Below are 21,540 nucleotides of genomic sequence, written 5' to 3'. Positions count from 1 at the left end.
CCTTAAGAAGGCAAAATGAGAAAAACATTATAACCTTAATTAAATCAAAACAATAAATCAGGAATGGGTACAGACTTGCCATCTACCTGATTACTGAGCTACTGGATGATCGAAAAGATGACCTGGAGCCTGCCACCCGGAGAAGCACTGTTGTATCAAAGTAGCCTATCCTGGGGCAGCCCACGACTCCTTTATTTTTAAGAACAGTAAAATAAATATGGAAATGGCTTGCTATTAGGTAAGTATACCTGCTTTAAATAGTTAAGGAATGTGAAAGTGACAGGACACTCAAACACCTCTAAACAACTCAAAACCTACATTTCTTTAAATCGTTTACTTCCTGGATGTTTAACTGTTTTGCATGAAAGGTGATATGAGATATTGAAATAATGTATTATTATCATCATTATTATTATTATTATTATTATTATTATTATTATTATTACTACTATTATCATTATTTGCACGGGAGTATTTTGCAGCTGTCTTCATTAACATTGTGTTTTAATACATAGGATTCACTTTGTATTGCGCTTATGTTGTAAGTTGCCCTGGATAAGGGCATCTGCCAAGAAATAAAAATAATAATAAAAATAATAATAGGATTATTATCCTATCCTCTTTATTTTGGGACTTGGAGCAAAAAAGAAGCCATGTGTTTTGCTTGTGCTGCAACTGGCCTTTCTTAGTAAATCTAGCCCTTTGTGTATTTATTCCTTTAAAGAATAAACCTCTTAACAAGAAATACTTAACCCCCCCATCGATATAATTATTTCCCAAAGACAACAATGGTGACGGATTCCACCGGTTTCTGTTTATGCCTGTTTTTGGTGTGTATTTCCTTTTATATATCCAATGATATGCATATGCTGGTTACTTTAAAAACAGCATCTTTAAGCTGAGCTTCATCTTTATAAAAAATACGTTGTAAACTATTTGGATAGCCCGGCTGTTACTCATATCCAAATCTTTTTTTTGGGCATTATCCCTAATTTGGAACAGAATATCTTAAAAAAAAAAAGAAAAAAAGAAAAAAAAAAAAAAAGGAGGAGAAAAAGAAACTATTTTGTTTTATATTACTAAAATGGTTTCCAGACTGTCAGACTGTGAGCTTTGGGCATCATTGTATCTTTTGAGCATCCAAATTCTGAAGTTGAGAAGTGCTCTACCAACGTTGCGGGTGATCAAACATTTATTTATTATCATCTCACAAATGTGAATTCTAATTTCTGAGACAGATCTAGCTCTGCAGAGCTCTAGAATCCATTCCTTAGTTAACCAGGTTTCTCGGTTGCCCTTGCCAGCACACTCACCACAAACTTCTCCAAGCCGGTTCCTCCAGCGTTGCCAACGAAGATACCTGAACTGGATTCAAAGTGGAGCTGGTGGGCGCTTCTCTGGAAGGAAACCCGGTGATAGTCTTCGCAGTCCATGTACAGGATGACCTCATCGTCCTGCATCGTCAGTGTGAAGCGGTTCCATTTATTGGTCATCCCAGGGACCTTGAAAGAAGCCACCTGCTGGGACCATGATGATCCTGGTTCAGTGTAAAACATTATAATCCTCTGAGTGCCGTCCTCCACAGGGGTCAGGGACAGGCCCAAGTAAACGATTTTCTGGAAGGCGTCCGTGATGGCGAACAGGACTCCGCCTCGGTTAGTGGTTGGCTTTATGGTGACCATGATGGCAAAGTCCCTGTAAAAAGGGTCCGGCACAAAGGTTTTGGTGAGTCGGCCGATGTTAGCATCTGGGCCAAAACTATAGGCCGGAAACCCTTCATATCCAGTGATAAAGGAGACGGAGGGAGGAAGTGGGACTCCGATCAACTCTGTCAGATCCAAGTGGCCTTTAGATCCTCGCTCTGTAACAAAAAATAAAATCAATCAAATCAGTACGCCCAAAATCAGTACAACAATGAATCAGAAGATACCACATCATAAATACAAAGTGAAGTTTGCATGGAGAAAAAGCGAGTCTGATTGTGTTGACTTCGGGGGCCATTTTCATATCTCAATACTTGTACTGACATTGTTGCTTTCTGTGTGGCCTCCTTGCTCAGGAATGCCCAGCAATGCTTCAGTGCACAGCTGGTGGGAACTGAAAATGAACAGGCGTCCTCCGATCTCTCTGCTGATGCTCTCAACCCATTCTCTTTTAACCCCTAAGTAGGAAAACTCATCAAGCTGAACTTATCTCAAGAGTTATCTACTTCTGATGTCAGCAGGGGTCACCTAAATACGGCTTGCTGGGGGATAATGAAGTGATTTGACCTTAGGTGATTTTCCTTGGTCATAGATTTAGTGCCCCTCTTACAATGCCTAACTTTGTTCCACTATCGGCTGAGTATATGGTGTTATCAAATGGACTATTATCTGAGTATACAGCTCATTTCACACCCACACATGTTGTTTTCATTTAGCATACACTACAAATGAGGCATTTTTAAATTTCTGCACAATGCCATGTGTTTACAGATAGCTAAATAAGTATCTATAAAATATCAAACAAAAAAACATTTGATCCTACCCATATTAATCACATCAATAATGTGAAATAATATCATTATTGAGAACAGTGGCTTTGAAGGTCCCACCCCCACACCATTGTCATTCAGCACATGTTATTAATCAAACAGAAAGACCCACTTACAGAACAATCATTTATGTTATAAAGGGTACCAAAAGAAATAAGAGACATCTTGTTTCTATTAATGCTTACTACTACATGGAAAAAGCCAGCTTTACTCCTGTATGTCTGCTATGGGATCCTGGAGTTTACACTGTTGTTCCATTTGAATAGCCTTTCAATTCTGCAACAAAACTGCAACAGCTGAGCATGCCTTCAAAAACATTGAGAAACACCTTCATTAAGAAGTTCAGAGCACAACAAATATTCCACCAACTGCAGTTTGATTGAAAGTCCGACCAGGTATGAACATTATATACATTTCCTCCTGTCGGTAATGAATAGTTTTCCCAGCATAATCCCTTGAGTCATACATTCATCAGCTCATGTCTATGTTCTGGACGTTTAGCACAATGCAAGATGGTCTGGCCTCACAGTACTAAAGTCAATGATTTCACTGCTGCCAAGGTAAATATTTCAAACCACATGTATTTTAAACTTCAAAACTATTTGGCAGTTGCATTGTTGGCTTTTCCCATCGTACTACAACAGTGTATAACAAGATTAACTTGTACAAAGATGCATCTGCCTCCCAGATCTACTAGCTACAAGTAGGTGGTATATTTAGGATTGAGATGTTTTTTATAAGCTACCTGTACTTGGTCAAGCTAATGACTTAATGAATAGGTGACAGTTGAGTCGACTTCTTCAAAGCAATGGAATTATTATATTTTTGTATTAAAAAGTGTCCTTTTGTGCCTAAAACTAATTTAACATCCTTATCTTCAAGTGAAACATCTATCTCTCTCAGCTCTTGGGGCACATCATGTGTATTTTGTATGGAGGAGGGACAGGTGCTCGTGTGTGCCCCTTAGCACTCCCCCTTTAAGCCCCCCAGAAGCAAAAATAAAATATAAAATCTATATTAATTGCTAATATTTATTCGTAGCAGTCATAGCTATCTCTTAACTGGTCACACTGCAAATAAAGACCACTATGTTACAAAGAAGCCAAAGAACCAGTCACATTTTTATTAATTTCCTTCCATTGGGAGAAGCCAAGGGAATTAATGTACTGAACTTTAAAACACAGGGTATGCAAAGAAGAATTAAAAAACAAAAAGGAAAACCAGTGAGGCCTGAGATAGATGTCAGTCTTTCACTTCAAATGTTGCCAAGATATACACTATGAAAATGGAAAAATACAAATGTGTAGCCTACATTTCACAATCCTAGCAACAAGTGAACAGCACTACTGCCCAAACTTAATTGAACCAGTCAAGACAACAAAAAGCAGAGCTGCTGGATATGGCTATGGCATTACATCAGTTTCAGAAGTCTCTCTGGGAGGCACAGAAATAATCTTTGCTCTGTCCCTGAACTCTCCAATCCACCAGGCCTTTTCTCCAATCCAATCTGTTAATAATAGTGGACTGACTGGGAATTCAACACTCACACCAGAAACACATGTGCTTTCCCACCCAATCCACAGGAAGCACATCCAGGAACCACTACATATTAATGATGGCATCCACAACGCTGCAGTACTGCAGGCACACAAACATATTCTGCAACACCATTATCCCCTCAGAACAACAACTTTGAACGTATAGTAGCCCCAGACATATGCATTAGTATTATGATCATTCATATTTGATTTATACTTCATGCTCTTTGATAACTATTGAACAAAAATGTGTACCTTTATTGTGCTTCTTTAAAAACAGCTGATGAGGACCATACAATTTTCACACATTATTTAACTTAATCTTTTTTTGGGGGGGATGAAAAGGACTAGGACTTGTGTCCCACTTTTGTCTGGCATATTTCGTGAGAGTGAGATGTGAACAGGTCCCCAGTGCGCTGTCTGTACTGTCGCAGTGGGATGACAGGCTGCCAGGAACAAACAAGTGTGAACAGAGGGAGGATCATTTTGCTTTTGTGGGGCCTTATGCAAATTGGAATATCAGGAAAACAAAAGGAAAGGGCTCTGGGATTGAGAAGCCTGTAATTTGTCTTTAACGTTCGTGTGAATGCATTCAGTCCATTTGGAGTTTCACATTGAGCAGCTAAAAAAAGTCTTATGAAAAAGTCTTAGTTTTTCAATATCTTCCCCCCAAAAACAGATGAGATCACAAATGTGTGGTGTTTCATGCAATCATAAGGCCTTGTGAAATCTATAACGTGTACAATCCTTCCTTGTAGAGAATATAACAACACAAACAAGCATAACTTTTCACCGATGCAATTAAGTGCTCAAGTGGCATTTTCAGTCCGTCATGAGCGACTTGCACTTTACATGGATCAAGAGGGAAATCTGAAACAATGCTGAGATGGAAAGCTCATCTGCTAATCCTATTAGTATAATATCATGTGATAGAGCTTTTCTTTTTAAAAAAGAAACCACAGACTCTTAAGACATCCATTTGATGTGTTCAACAATAAAACAATTAAAACATTTAAAACAGCTTTATACAAATCTTGCCATAAAAACATTTACAGGATGTAAAAGCTGCAATAGTAAATTGTGGAACAGCAAAGTGTGTTTTAAGAGATATTTCCCAAAATAAATGTACATTTGACTTACTAATCAGAGGAGAAGAGGTGGTGAAAATAATTATGAGCTAAACTTTATTTAAGGCATTATATTTAAAAGTTATTGATTTGAGGGAAAGTATGCTTTCATATTAACCAATATTCATATTGAAAAAAATGTGCTCAGTGTAAGTTGCCACTGTATCAATTCTAAGTCAACCTCCTAACAAATAACTGCCTACATGCAAAATTATCAAAGGTATGTAAGATTTGTAGAAACTTTACACTGTCCTCGACTACAGCACTGCTAGAAAAACAAAACTAAACAAAACTTGTTAACCTCACACACAGTCAACTTACCTATCTTCCCCATTTTTAGAGGTTTTTTATTTTTCCCTGATTTACTAGTAGCATCTACCGTCTCCACAGGGTTGGTATTTCGGATGCTGAGCGAGGGGGGTGCTGAAAAGACCGGGAGGCTGGTCTGTGCGGTCGCCCTGTCGACTCTCGAACTCGCTGTTACTGCCAAACGTTCTGACACCTGTGCTACCCCACTGGTGGTCCGAGTGGCAGGAGTATCCAGGGGGGCTGTGGTTGCTTCCTGGCTGTTCCAAAAGTTAAACCAGCCCCACTGTCCACACACCGGACCGCAGAGGATCAGAGAGATACACGCGTGAAGAATTCGTGGGTCCATTTTCACCGGGAACCCAAAAGGTTAAGCCACAGGGGGAGAACGCCGAATTCGCCAAGAGGCCCTCTGTCTTTTCATGCTCTAAGGTCCTGGCCCGCTGTCCCTGGCACTCTTTCTTCTCCTGGGTGGACCGAGGGGTGTTATCAAAAGCTTCAACTCCAGCTTCCAAGCATCCTGCAGACTTAGGTATTTAAAGGGCAACTAAATAGCTGGCTCACATCACACGAGTTTCCAGCAAAATGGTCTTGTTAAATAAATGCACCGTTAGCAGCTCGCAATAGCCCCCCCACTGCCCCTCCTCCTCTCAATACACCACCACCGACCAGCCTCTTTTATGATGGAAATTAACGGCAGCTTAGGCACTAGTAGGAGCTGCCTCATTTAGACCAAGCACGAGACCTGCTTACCAAGAAGTCAGTGCAAAGAGAAGAAAAGAGCCACGGACAATGGACACTTTCTGACATCACTGCCTTTCTCTCCTGCCCTGATGAAGATATTTCCTGCTGTAAAGAAGTCCAACGTGATAGAAAGAGTTTGGATGCCAGGGCAGACAAAGATTTTTTTTTCTTTTTTCCCAAATCCCTTACAGTAAAGCTATTCCCTTTGACACTTAAACCTAATGCTGTCACACTGCTTTAGTGTTACCCTGCCACTGATCCTACACAATCCCCACATTGTATTTTTCGACATCTTGTACAAATCTGCAGATTACATCAAAAGTAATACTACAAACCAGTACTTTGGGTCGGAACACTCCTGACGCTGTTAAAAGGCTTAGCATAACTGTAATTCCTTATTATCTGGTGTGGTGATCCATATGGGTATATAACAGGTTACACGCCGATGTAAAAGCCAAGGCTACAGTGCAGAGAAAGAGAAGAACTGTTAACTCTACCACTCGCTGTTACTGTCTCTGCAAGTCTGAAAACCAGATGTGGAGAAGTCATCTTACCTTTACCGAAAGAGTCATTTTAACCTAGAAAAGTTCAAAACATTCCTGAAACCATCTTCTATTATTTTGGTAGTAATTCACTTAAGTTTTCCATTCTTAGATAGTTCAGTTCAATTACAGATTTGTGTAATTCAAATCCAATAAAAATGTGCATGGTTTATGGACACATCATTGATCCTTCTTCATGAATTCAGGAAGCCAACATTACAGAAGCATTTTCAGTACCAACTATAAAACCGACTTTAAAAACCACAGTGCCATACAGATTATCATTCTATTTTTATAGTATATAAAACCTGATTAATATACAAATGGGTACAAAAACGCTTCTTTCACTACCAACATACTAGAAGGCATTACTTGAAAACACAGACATTTGATTGTACCAAGGGTTCAGTACCACACACAAAACTTGAATCAAGACATATATTTATTTCTGCATTAATATGTTTATTCAGCTGAGGTAAATTTACTCATAAAGCCACACAAGAATGGTAAGGATTTACTTCTCACATATATCCTCAATAATATATCAGGAGCCCCCTATTCCAGTGGATTCCAGCCTTATTCCTGCATGACCACAGCATCTGCAGGTTTTCATGCCAACTGAACGACCTTCTGACTGAAACTATTTCAAACTTGGCAGATGTTTTCAGCTCTTAAACAGGTAGATATTATTCAGGAATATATGTGACAACAAGGCTGGGATGAAAACCAGCAGACACAGTTGTCCTTCAGTACCAGAGTATGGGAACCACGACTCTATCCCGATTTCTAGTCTGTGTTGTAAGGCTCTTGAATGTCTCTATGTCTGATTCCTTCTTTTACAGAGACTTCCAAAATATTCTGTCATACAACAGAACAGCAACACAAAGCAATGTTTTGTAAAAATGTATGAACTGTATATTCACTTTTAACAGCACATTATAATTTTGTAGGAAAATCTTCCAGGACTGTATGACCTTCTGACTAGGAACAAACCTTTGAGTCTAGCCCTAAAGTACTTGCTCTACTCTGGATGAAAACATTGTGTCTAACAGCTGTAATGTTTCTTTCCACTTAAATGTTAACTCATATGAGATTTTTGTTTAGAGAGAAAGGCTGGTATGAGTAGCTCAGATATGATATATATTTGCCAACTTCACACCCAGTGCAAAAAGAGTTAAATGTATGAGAAACTGGATAGAAGCATATGGAAGTTATTGACCCTGACGGGACAAGTCCACACCCAGTGAATAAAGAGTTTAAAGTATGAGAAAAGAGATAAAAGCATGCAGGTTATTGACCCAGACAGGGACCCGTGCATATGCTCTAGTAATGCATAATAAAGTAACTGGAGGAAGATGGATGACTTTTTTTAAGTTGGTCTGCTTAAAATGCACAAGAGCATGCAGTGGAACACTATGCAATGAAAAGCACACATCATTTAGACTAGTTAGCAAAAAAATAAATAAAAACAAAGCAGTTCAAAGTTGGGGAAGACGACTGATTGCTCAAACCTGGACTTTAAATTGGCGGAATCTGGTAATTATGAAATTATCAATCAAGCTTTCTGGCTTATACCCACCCAAACATCACAGAATAAGAATAGATGGGTAACAAATGAGAGGAGGCAAACTCAGACCATCTTTCTCATTTGGTTGATGGTAATTTAGTGATCCAATTATCCCACCCAGGCTTTAGTAGTATTTTAGAAGTCCTTCATTTAAAAAAATAACTGTAATAGAGATTACAATGGTTTGTATATATTTGGATGTGGACAGATAAATCTGGCACAACAAGGATTTATTTTAATATGAAGTCTGTTCCAGCTAATCTGAAGTAGGGGTCAATGCTTTTCATTGCCTATTAAATGATCTCCATCCAAGTTCAGAATAAATGGGGAGCAGTGATTCTGAGCGGTAAAGTGTCAGGCTACATAAAGTGCGGTAGTGTAAATTGGCTTTCCACAATGGATGCCTTAGGATATGTGTCGTATATATTCTGGCCAAACAAGATATCCAACCAAGAACTGTACATAAAAACCCAAAGCTGTTACATCCTATTAGAAACCAAGCATCAAAGACTGTGATGGCTTGGCCGTGTCCTAAGAATGGATCAAAACTGGGCAAAAGGAAACTAGGCAGGCCAAAAATCACCTGGCGAAGAACCGTCACACATGATCTCTGTCATGGGGAGAAGCACAACATGCAGCCAAGGATAGGAATAAATGGAGAAAACTTGTTGCAGCCTTATGTCCCATCGGGGATGATGAGTAGTAGTAGTAGTAAATTGGAAGGCTTCATAGATGTTCCACAACACCGTCTTTACATTTCCCAATTTATACTTGCTTGCATTGTATCCAGATAAAGCAGTAAACCTCTCCTTTAGATGTGCATGTAAAAGTTAATGGATTCTGATTCATTATTTCAGACCTATAATCCCTGTTTGATGTGTACGTATCTGGTGGTACATTACATCTGTTACATGGAATTGTGCCTTTGAAAGCTTATCACAGGGGCGAATCTTAATGTGGACTAAGTCATCTTGTACATTGCTGTTACATATATGATATTAGTGAAGCAAACTAAAAAAATAGTTCCTTGCAGAATTCGAAAGTGTCTTCGTACAGTTATCCGTGTTAAGGGATGGTCTTGTATTGTGACCCACGAAGCCCTATGTTTTGTTCATAATTTCAAATACATGCACATAGAATTCTGAAATAATTTAAATTGTATATAATAATAAAAAAATAATAATAATAACCTGTGCTACTAGCCTCACGTGCAATTAAATGTTCTGAGAATATTGTATTAAATCAGTCAACTAGACCCCTTACAGTTTTAGATACAGTGTTTGGAAATATAATGATAATTTTAAATAGTTGGCACAACCATTCCACATTCTTTAGTTCGGATTTGATTTGCCGATTTTTCCTCTGCTTTAATTAGCATCCAGTAGCACATTATTCAGGAAACCCTTCTGACTTTGGTGTATTTTTCCTTGGCCATGTTTGTTGAAGTTGACTTCTTGGGATCATTTAAAAATACAAGCATAGACTGGATGTGGTTTCATTCGATATCCAATGGGTACAGCACAAGGATCAATGTATCCTCTGTGAACTTAGTATTAATACAAATATCTTTGTGGATTTAACAGTCAAAATCCATCTATGCGTTTATTAGAAAACAAAAAGCTGACCAAGTTCTGTTAACAAAGAAATTACAGATTACAGATACAACCTGAAAGTGTCTGGTCTACAAGCTCCATCATGTGGAAGGTTACAGAATTCAAGCCTGTTATTGAAGAGGATTTATAGTTTCCAGCATGTTTGTTCTCTCTCATAATTGGATAAAATATATCACAAACCCTGTGTATTATACCTCTTTTACGGCCTCAGTCTGATAACACACTAAAAAATATATTTATTGTTGCTTCTTTTTCTCTTTTTAATTATATGTATTAATTTGGGGTGGTGTGAGTGGGTGAGTTTGCTATTGCAGACAGTAAAGAAAACTGAATGTGAAAACCTTGTCTCACATGCGTCTTCAAGTGTGAAGATTTATTTGATCAGCGAAAGCCTCTGAACATAATGGGTCTGTCGTTTCTGTTGAACTGATTTAATCTAATTTAAGGATCAGGTGGTTGGGGATTAACATCACAGCATGGCAAGATACTTGATATGACAGCAGCTATAAAACCATAAACAATTAGCAAGCAAAATACGGATTGTTAAAACAAAAAACAACCTTAATTTACAGAGTTGGCCACATATATTTGATTTACTTAATATCTAAACCACTTGACATATATGTTCTGTTGTATTTTGACAATCACTCATTCAGAGGTAGACACAAAATCCCACTGGCTTTGAATACATCTCAATGTTTCTGTACCTATTAAAATGAATTCTTACTGAAGTCTGAAAGTACACAGATACTAATTTAATTTATGTCAGGTAATAAGAGCCAGATTCAATCAATATGTTGCCCCAACTGCTAAGAAGAAACTACAAACCTGTACTCTATGGTAGTTCAATATTATGTCAAATGCTTTATTTTTCTATCCATAATTATAACTAATATAAAGTAGCCTATATGTGTGATGTTTTCTATTAGCAGATGGATCAAAGTTTTGATTTAATCCATCCCCAAATTAATCACCAAGTATCTTATGTCAAGGTTACATTACTTATTAAACCTTAGAATCTACAGTATCAAGCCATTTAACATTATAAGAAAACCCTCAATAGTTTCTTTCTTTGCAATTTATTAAATCAAATTATTGCATTCTGATTATCTAAAAAAATATGTTTTGACTGAATTAAAAACTTTTTGGGCCCTGGAGGAAATTCGCATGAATACACTGAACTTGTAATTAAAATAGAACCTTAAATCATATTTATGGATACCAAAGCACTTCACAATAAGCAGAACACCAAAGTGACAGCCAGTTTCACAGAAAAGCACACAAGGGAAAATATTTAAACAAGCTTTCAGGGGGAGTTTGAAAAGATAAGTCCTATTAATCTGAGGTACCATAATCAGAATGTTTTTACTTGATTGTAAAAGGATATCAATCTAATGCTAATGAGCTCTACCTCGCTGCACAAGAATGCAATGAAAAATGTTCAACATTTTCCTTTGCTTTGATTTAATTAACAGAAAATTATGTGGCTTTATTTTTATATTTTTGCATGGCAAGTAAATGAACATGCCTTGGAATTTACTATTAGCTAAGCTCAAACTTATTACAGAACAATAATGAGGCAAGCTGTTCTCAGACCCCAGTCATACCTGTAATTTGGAATATTACTGTTTCTAAAAAAATGCAGGCTGTTCTGTTCGTGAAAAAATCTGCAGTTGCTCAAACAAAAATTCTTGGCTTTAACTTTTAATGTTAGAAAAGTGCATGAAAACCAGCAAACTTGATATCAGCCTCTGCTTTATATGCAGCAATTTCCAGAAAAGATGATATCTTGCATATTGTGTCATTAATCAAGACTCAGCCTTCAATAAAGCCAGATGCTCAGATGAGGATTTGAGGGAGTTTTCAAGTGCCCACACACATCTGCGCAGCGAATTTGGCATCAAAGTCTATTGGGAGTGGCAGCTACAATTGGGAGGCAGCTTTATTCTTTTCATGTCCTCTTTCCACATTAAAAGTTTGTTTTGCAGGTGAGAGGTATTGTCGCCATGCCTCTGCAATACATTCTGCCGTGATTTATTATCTTGAGCGATGGTAAGAGGAGACGGGAAACAAAAGAAGGCTTTACTAGACCCAAAAGCCACCTGTAAGCCTGATAACCGATGATGGATTGCTCTTTTATTATAGCACCAATAACACGTGTGACCTGGGCTGCCTGGTATTAGTCTCTCAGGGGTGTCTACGTAAAACAATGAACACTGCATATAACATAAGCACAACAGTAACAAAACTGACAACAGTATTGTCAGTTACACATTGAGAGTTTGATAGACAGTTCACAAGTCATGGGAAGAACCTGAAAAAGTAAGAGTTATAATATTGTAGTTTATATTCATAGTTTACTATCAATAAGTTACTACAGTGAACAACAGAGCAATATTTCTTTAATGTCCCAACAGGCAGTAGAGGATCATAAACAATCCTGGCTCTATTTATAAATAGATTTCAATACTTTTTTGTAGTAAAAACCTGCCTTTAATATACTGATCAGTAAATATATTTTCATGACAATGTTATCATTCTTTGGTTGGTAGCAGAGATCAGAATCAAGGGGCTCAGCTCAAAGATTTGTAATTCCAACTTCAAATGGTATTTTTATGGGAGAACCACAACTTAAAGCTGTTCAAAGCTGTAGAAGTAAGGAGGAGGAGGTCTCTTCTGCTCATGTCAAAGGCATCTCTCTTGAGGCTGCAGAAAATAAGATTATGAATCCTACAGAGTACAAACCACCCTCTTTATTCCAGACAGTGGGAAAAGAGTAGGTTAAAGAAATCTTAGCTATGAAACCCTCCTACACATCCTGCTGTACTGAAAGGGCGACATTACGTAGCGGAAAGCGAATGCCAACTTTACCATGTCACATCTGCTGTATTTCATTAAAATTGCAGTCAGTCAGTCATTTCTTTGGCAATTTTAGCTCATTGTGAGGATGCCAAGTTAATACTTAATTTTTTTTTTTTTTTTTCAATATCCCCCTTTCAGTGCAAGGGGAAATGTCTTTTTAAACACTGTATTCAAGTGGAATAAAAGATTTCCCTTCTGCAGGACACCAGGAGAACAACTTGAGTTATTATCGTTAATTACCTCACCAGGAGACAGGAAAACGAGAGGAGAAATATAAAGAGCGAGGAGGTCAGGACACAAACAGCTCCACACAACAACATTCCTAAAATTCCCATGGCAACATGCTTAATTAGTGCTCAGCTTTCACAGGTCAAAAAGCGATCTGATCTTGGATAAAAAGTTTAAACCAGGACAAGCTAAAGGAAATTACATTTCAGAGGTAAAGCACAAGCACAATGAACAAATGTTAAATAATAATAAAGTTTACTGAAGGGGTCTGTATACTTCATGTGCTTTTGTTCGAATATCAGTGAATGCCTAATTATCAGCCTGCAGTTATTTGTGTCTTTAGTTTCAGTACGTTTGACAGGTGTCCGAAGTATATGAATGAGCAAAGAAAAAAAAAAAAAAAAAGATTTTAAATAAGAATGTCCTCACTCTGACACTATCTGTTCATGCCACTGAAATACTTTATTTCGTATGGATAACAAAATATGTATAAAAACATCACATATATCTGAATTCAGTAGAGGGTGTTAACCCCCTATGTGCAGAGACTGGCCTCCTGACGTACCGGGCTTGTCCCTCTACTGAGAGTGGAGCAATGCACATTTGTGACAGCTATTCCCTATTTGTATATATTGTATAATACTGTCCACTTGTTTTTTTGCTTGTGAGTTCATTGTAAATCTATATTTTCTTCCCTCCAGAACTATTGCTCCTCTCATTATATGCAGCTTACTTATACGTGTCTAGTATTCAGATGTCTGTCACTAGAACTGCCTACTGCGCTATTCATGAAACGGTTGTAGTGCAGGAGACGTATACAATCGTACACACGTTTTTCTTCCAGTTGGCTGGTTTCCGGGATGTGACTAGAAAAAATAAAATGGCGCCCATGGGTTATTTTATCGTTTTTCGGTTATTCAGTTAATAAAGAAAAACAGTGTAAATATAATCTCTATATACACTCACCTAAAGGATTATTAGGAACACCATACTAATACTGTGTTTGACCCCCTTTCGCCTTCAGAACTGCCTTAATTCTACGTGGCATTGATTCAACAAGGTGCTGAAAGCATTCTTTAGAAATGTTGGCCCATATTGATAGGATAGCATCTTGCAGTTGATGGAGATTTGTGGGATGCACATCCAGGGCACGAAGCTCCCGTTCCACCACATCCCAAAGATGCTCTATTGGGTTGAGATCTGGTGACTGTGGGGGCCAGTTTAGTACAGTGAACTCATTGTCATGTTCAAGAAACCAATTTGAAATGATTCGACCTGTGTGACATGGTGCATTATCCTGCTGGAAGTAGCCATCAGAGGATGGGTACATGGTGGTCATAAAGGGATGGACATGGTCAGAAACAATGCTCAGGTAGGCCGTGGCATTTAAACGATGCCCAATTGGCACTAAGGGGCCTAAAGTGTGCCAAGAAAACATCCCCCACACCATTACACCACCACCACCAGCCTGCACACTGGTAACAAGGCATGATGGATCCATGTTCTCATTCTGTTTACGCCAAATTCTGACTCTACCATCTGAATGTCTCAACAGAAATCGAGACTCATCAGACCAGGCAACATTTTTCCAGTCTTCAACTGTCCAATTTTGGTGAGCTTGTGCAAATTGTAGCCTCTTTTTCCTATTTGTAGCGGAGATGAGTGGTACCCGGTGGGGTCTTCTGCTGTTGTAGCCCATCTGCCTCAAGGTTGTACGTGTTGTGGCTTCACAAATGCTTTGCTGCATACCTCGGTTGTAACGAGTGGTTATTTCAGTCAAAGTTGCTCTTCTATCAGCTTGAATCAGTCGGCCCATTCTCCTCTGACCTCTAGCATCAACAAGGCATTTTCGCCCACAGGACTGCCGCATACTGGATGTTTTTCCCTTTTCACACCATTCTTTGTAAACCCTAGAAATGGTTGTGCGTGAAAATCCCAGTAACTGAGCAGACTGTGAAATACTCAGACCGGCCTGTCTGGCACCAACAACCATGCCACGCTCAAAATTGCTTAAATCACCTTTCTTTCCCATTCAGACATTCAGTTTGGAGTTCAGGAGATTGTCTTGACCAGGACCACACCCCTAAATGCATTGAAGCAACTGCCATGTGATTGTTTGGTTAGATAATTGCATTAATGAGAAATTGAACAGGTGTTCCTAATAATCCTTTAGGTGAGTGTATACTGGTGGGTATGTTTTTATTAAATTTGGTGTTTTCATCAAGGAAACAATGTTAAGGAAGAAACTCAGTTGTCTTAATAGAGCATTATTGGCTCAAAGACATTTTGATCAGATTGAAGGAAGGCAGCTGACCACACACTCTTTACTTTAAAAAGGCAATTACTATCTTGTAACAAACTAAAAAAAACACACACAAAAATAAAGAGAGCGCACAGCCAGTCTCAGCTGGGCCGGGCTGTAGTTTTCTCAGTGTGAGATCCACAGCACCAACTGCTGAAAACCTGACTCCAAAAGTAACTGGCTAAAAACCAAACACTGCCCAACTGTTCTCAGCTCTGAGATATGCAATTATCCCATTTTAAAATTTCTGGCCTCAATATACTCCAAGGGTGTTTACTTTTCCGCCAGACTACTCAATGAAGTCTCAGTTAAAGAAGAAGTAGACATTCTTGGTGATACGTGGATGTTTATCTATGCACCAGTCTTTTTTCTTATTTTTATTTTGTGCTGAATTCAGCTTTCTAGGACTTTTGATTGTAATTAAAAAAAATTAAAAAGTCATATACTTCAGAACTGATTGTGATCCCAAAACAACCCCTAACATTTTAAATAATGAAAAATGCATCAAATCATAGTTCTATACTTTGATCATAAATTCACTTAATTTTCTACAGATATTTCTGATGTGCGAATGTATGTTTAAAACTTGTGGAATATCATAAGAACCTTCCAGAGTATAACAAACTTTCAATCAGTTCTGAAACTACATAAATAAATAAATACATGTATTAAATAATATATTTTCCCACATGTTGCTCAAATCGTTGTTACACACCTGTAGCTAAAAATCAGTAAATGTTGAAGTTGAAGAGATTCTTTCCAACAGAAGGCTATGCATGCTCCTGTTTAATGTCCTTTGACCCCTCCCAATACACATATATATGCTCTTTCTGTTTCATGATATTATGCTTTGTTATTACTGGCTCTTAAGAAAAGGATCAGTTAAGTACACTTGAAGAATACTTCAGTACACTGTAGGCACACGCTGAGTATAGTGTTTACTTATAGTATATTTAACTGCTTTTCCATATGGGAGGGCAGGTGCGTTACTGTGGAAAACTGTGGGGAAGTATTATGCTATACTTTCTTGAACCCCACTACTTGCTTTTCACTACTTGAAATGTTTTAATATGTAAAAATAATTAATGTAAACATCCAAACAGAAAAACATGTATTAATCTGTAGTGATGGAATGAATGGATAGTTAGGACTTAAGACTTGCAAGTTGTTCCTGCACCTACATTCTGCCTTTGAGACATTCTGCAATGGAAATCTTAATGTTACTGCACAAAGTAAGACAATCCTACTAATGTTGCTTTTTCAAATTTACATTAAACTCACACCAAGAGCCTTCTATCATCATGATTTCTGGTCTATTCTTTAAATCAGCTGAAGTATATCTAAATACTACGTTTAAATTTGGATGTCTCCTAAGAACAAAAACAGCTTTTGGACAAAATCAAAAAGCCTCTGCTAGGGCTTTATGGCTACAGGAACTTTAATTTTGGTAGTTTTGTGTGTTTTGTCCTGGCTCCTTCGTTCCACAATGAGAAAGGATTAAAGGTGGCCTCTCCTTGACTGCTTCATGGTCTGAAGGTAGAGGAACTTCATGCATTGCTAACATACTGGCAGACCAATGTACACACATCCATACAAAACTGAAGTTATACTTCAAGACTCTATATCGCATGCTGTTTGTGACTTGCTGCTACACACAAGCAATTAACAAAGCACTTCTCAGAGCAACAAACACAGGGCAAGACTGGCCAAAACTATATTCATTCAAACATTTGTTACAAGTCTTGTGTTAAAATAATTTTCCTTGTGTACATTTGTTTTGCTTTCTGTATCGTACAAATAAGCAGAATCCAAGCCTGACCATAGCTGTCTTCTCAAGACTGATTAGCCCAATAAGGGAATAGAGCATTCATAATATACACATAATTAAACTGTTAGACCTTTTTATTGTTTTATTGTTAAATAAATCTGCCAATTTGTACAGTGATGTTTCTCGGAGTTTAAAAATTAGCAGGACCTCTGCTCCTTAAAGGCTGACTACCCAGCTGAACACTGACATCCCAAAGTAAGCTGTTCAATTAAAACACTTTGTTGTTTCGCAACCGAAAGGCAGAAATGTCATATCTCTGTGTGATGGAGTCAGCATTCCCTGCCCCCAGCGTGCCTGGATTCCCACTGTCCTGTGGAAGGTCTTTTTGTGATTGATTGACTGGCACAAGAATGCTAGGAATGACTGGCCTATCACTTGATCAATTGACCACCTGGGGCAGAAAACCACACTTGAAACATGGAGCCAAGACATGTTCTTTTCTCTTCGATCTGGGACTCGCAAGAGAATCTTTGGTGTCTCCCATGTGATCGATGGCTGTCAACTGAGTGACTTTTAGCTCTCCTGAGGTTTACTGTAGCAACACTGCCACTTCAGGCTGGGAAAGCAAAAAAAAAAGAGTGGGCAGCAAATGTAAGAACCAAAATGGAGTGAATTAACTTTAATTTAAAGCTCTGAGTAATTCAACCAGAAGACTGATTATGTATTTGAAGTTTCAAAAACACCATCTAGGCCATTTCTGCAATGATGCACCAAGGCTTAAAATTGATATCCTATTTCTTATTTTGTCCCATTTGTACATCAAATTATCAGTGAAATCCATATATAAAACTATTGTTCTTTTTATACAGAAGAATTATCATAACTACATTCTTGATTGATGAAGAGGCCTGCCTGTAGATTTGAAATTATCCTTGACACATCTGAAAAAGCTACCAAAATACACAGAATAATGATATAACTAAAAGGAAAATTCCTCTCTCTTTCTATAATATAGTAGGTACAATTCCAAAATACAATTCCATAGATCAACTGTGTGCACAGTGCCAGTTTACTGCACATAATTGCATAGTCTGGAATTTATGACAAGGAAGAAGTGGAAAGCAATATAAAATGTATTAGAAAGCATGAAACTGTGCTGACAGGTGAGCCAGGCTTATTAAATAAACATCTGCTCCTTCACTTATTAGCTGGAGTTTTGACTAGATTAAATCCACCAGCTGTTTCTGAAAGGGCTGTAGTCAATTATTTGTATTAATTCTCCCATCCGTCACTTATTTGCACTCCATTTCGGCCACCTGACTTCCTAATTGTAGGTAATCATTATTGAAAAGAAGCAGTAGCCAATTTTAGAGTAAGCAACCAAAACTACAGCCAGGCCTTATAACCCAGAGGATGTCTCGCAATGAACTGCTGAATGCAGTCGAACCCTTATTCTCCCTGTTATGTAATACGGTTTAGTTACTGCTGCAGCTCCGGTCTAATCCAACTCAAGCAGGTTCTGCATCTTTCAAAGCATCAGACTTATTTGGTAACAAACAAACGCGCACACACACGTAAGGATCCAAAGATCTATTTGCAGAATATAACAATGTGGCCCAAGAGCAGCCTACCAACAATACATAGCTTCAGCTAACCCAAGCCAAGGTATGCTTCTAACAAAGGAGTCCATGTAAACAACTTGAAGCTGCTTCACTTTGAGAGAATCGCCTGCATCTCTGATCCACGGGGAGTGGAAGACTCGGCAGACTAACAGTTCTCTGTCTGTGCTGTCTCTTGAGTAACAGAGCAACAACTCCATAACTATTCATATACTTCCTTAACAAGTACTGCTGCTTTTTGAACATCCTCTTTTGCAGAACTTTGGTACAAGAGATCAGGTGAAGAGAAGAGAGGGGTGAACAGGGTTCTGTAGACAGCTTCACTGTTAAGTCAGACAAATGTGGTGTTTTGGGAACCCCATACACTGACCTTGCAGTAGACCTAAGAAATCTGAAGAATGTGTTCTGTGAGTACCCTCCTTAAAACAGCCATTAGTGTGACAGCTCCACTGTGAGCTTTGTCAGACCACCTCAGTTTTGTTTCTTTGCCTGAATGAATCGACTAATGAATAGCTTATGAGATATCTGACACAAATATAAAAGACTGACCACAGGTGTAGCCTATACAGGTGGAAAGACTGAAAGAGAAATTAGAATCCAGTGTCTTTTCAATCATCAATCTTGTTGGTATGAAAGGCAAATAAATGGAGCTGGAAGTCTCTTTAAGCTTGAGCACTATCCAGCATTCACTGAGAACAGGAAAGCCTCTTTTTAAGAGAGCTGCCCAAAACACTCAGCAATAATCAAATGGATGAAATGGTGCATATGAAAATAAATCATGTGAAGAAATAATTTGACTGATTCAATGCATCTGTCACTGACCGGTGAGCTGAATAAGCATGGGAGGCCTTGCAAAGTTCCCTTCCCTGTCTTTACGCTTGTTAAAAAAGTTTAGATATTAGGTGAAGCAATCTGTTTGAATAGAGATTTACTAATCGGCTTTGAACCTGGTCCTGAAATGACAGGGAGGCAATCAAATCGCTTCTGAATTAACTTTTTATAAAGCTCTTGCTAACCGAATGGATTATGGGCATGAAGTGGGATAATGTGTTTTTATCATTTTGTCAATACACTGCTGGATGAAGGCCTTCCCAATATTCTTCCACTTGTTTTGATCTACAGTACAGGGATATACATTTTGATGCATTTAAATGGGATTGTTTCCCCTTTGATTAAAACAGCTTACTAAATACTTTGAAGAGAGAAGAGTCTTTAGGGTCTCTAACCATATTTGCACATCTGGGTGGTACAGTTCTTGCCCATTCTTCTTGGCAAAGTTGTTCAAGCTCTGTCAAATTAAATGGGGATCATTAGGGGACAGCAATCTTCAAGTCTTGCCACAGATTAAAATCTGGTATTTGACTGGGCCACTCTATTCACTATCTTGTTTTTAAGTCACTCCAGTGTCACTTTGGCTGTGTGCTTGGGGTTATTAACCTGCTGAAAGGTGAATCTCCATCCCAGTCTTAAGTCTTTTGCAGACTGAAGCAGGTTTGACTCAAGGATTTGCCTGTATTTTGCTCCATCCATTTACCTTGACAAGTTTCCCAGTCCCTGCAGATGCAAAGCATCCCCATATCATGATGCTGCCACCAACCATGCTTCACAGTAGGGATGGTGTTACCTGGGTGATGTGTTGTGTTGGGTTTGCACCAGACATAATGCTTTGCATTTAGGCCAAATACATCAATTTGTGTTTCACCAGACCACTGAATCTTTTGCATCATGTTTCCAGTCTCCCACATGCCCTTTTGCTAATTCCAAGTGGGATTTTACAGAGGTTTTTTCATAATTGGTTTCCTTCTTGCCACTCTTCCATACAGGCCAGATTTGTGAAGTACCTGCCTCAGCCATAGAAAGCTGCAGGTATTTCAGAGTTGTGACTGGCTTCTTGGTGGCTTCTTCCAATTATTTTTATTCTGGCTGCTCAGTTTGGGAGGACGGCCTGCTCTAAGCAGATTCTAGGTGCTGCCTTGTTTTTTCCACTTCTTAATGATCAACTTGACTGTACTCCAAGGGATATTTAATGCCTTTGAAATCTTATACCCATCCTCTGACCCATCGCCTTTCCACAATGTTATCCCAGAGTTCTCTGGAAAGCTATAGATACTGTATGTATGGCGGGGGGAGCTACAGTCAGTGTTAGGAACTGAACCCTGATCTCCCATGCTCCAGTTGCACATGCTACCACATCACCAAAATATTGAAAACCTCTGACATGCTGCTACAAATTCCTCTTAGTATTTCCACCAGTTTAACGTAAAGGCACTGTTTCCATTGCTTCTGTTGTCAAAAGACCCATACATCTCCGCCCACATTTTTGCCTTACTACAAGGCAGGGCCTTTAGAAGTACACTTTTAAGGAGCAGTGACATTTCTGATGTATATTTTCCATTGTGAACAGATAATTCACATGAAAGGAAATGTTGAATAGCCCAGTGTAGTAGGTCATTTGTACAGATGGTTGTGGCAGATCTTTCTTTGTAAGCCTGGTTCACAGCTCTATAGGCTCTTCCTTTGTCAATTGTGCACTTATTAGACTGAGCTGGAAGAAAGGTCTACAGTTTCATCAGCTGTAATGAGAGAAACATGTCTCTGGTTTTGTATATAGGAAATACATTTCCCCTTTACTTTCCTCGGCTATTAGTGTTTTCACCTGAACTAGAAGACTGCCAAGCTATCTTAAATTTTAGGACTATTCAGTTCGAACAAACACAGCGAAAGAACAGTTTGTACATTGTCTGTTGAAAAGAATGTGTATATTTTTAAGCTGTGTAAATAACCTCCTTTG

At 38.4% G+C, this 21,540-nt stretch overlaps 1 protein-coding gene across 8 annotated transcripts in view; it reads right to left on the bottom strand.

Moving 5' to 3' along the window:
* col15a1b (collagen, type XV, alpha 1b) overlaps positions 1 to 21,540 on the bottom strand; it is a 93,555-nt gene that overhangs the window by 52,036 nt on the left and 19,979 nt on the right. For 4 of the 8 annotated variants that reach the window (XM_066723352.1, XM_066723353.1, XM_066723355.1 and 1 more), the window contains exons 1-2: positions 5,520 to 5,904; positions 1,314 to 1,861 (exon numbers count right to left, since the gene is read on the bottom strand). In XM_066723352.1, the coding sequence (XP_066579449.1) occupies positions 1,314 to 1,861; positions 5,520 to 5,853 (882 nt within the window). In that variant the 5' untranslated portion in view covers positions 5,854 to 5,904. Of the gene's footprint in view, positions 1 to 1,313; positions 1,862 to 5,519; positions 5,905 to 21,540 lie in introns of those variants that run through there. The other 4 variants (XM_066723357.1, XM_066723358.1, XM_066723354.1 and 1 more) reach the window with 2 other exon arrangements.

The sequence above is a fragment of the Amia ocellicauda genome, chromosome 2 (genome assembly GCF_036373705.1).
Source record: "Amia ocellicauda isolate fAmiCal2 chromosome 2, fAmiCal2.hap1, whole genome shotgun sequence".
In the NCBI taxonomy this organism is placed as follows: domain Eukaryota; kingdom Metazoa; phylum Chordata; class Actinopteri; order Amiiformes; family Amiidae; genus Amia; species Amia ocellicauda.
Note: the sequence above shows the minus strand (reverse complement) of the source record. Positions and strands in the feature narration are given on the sequence as shown.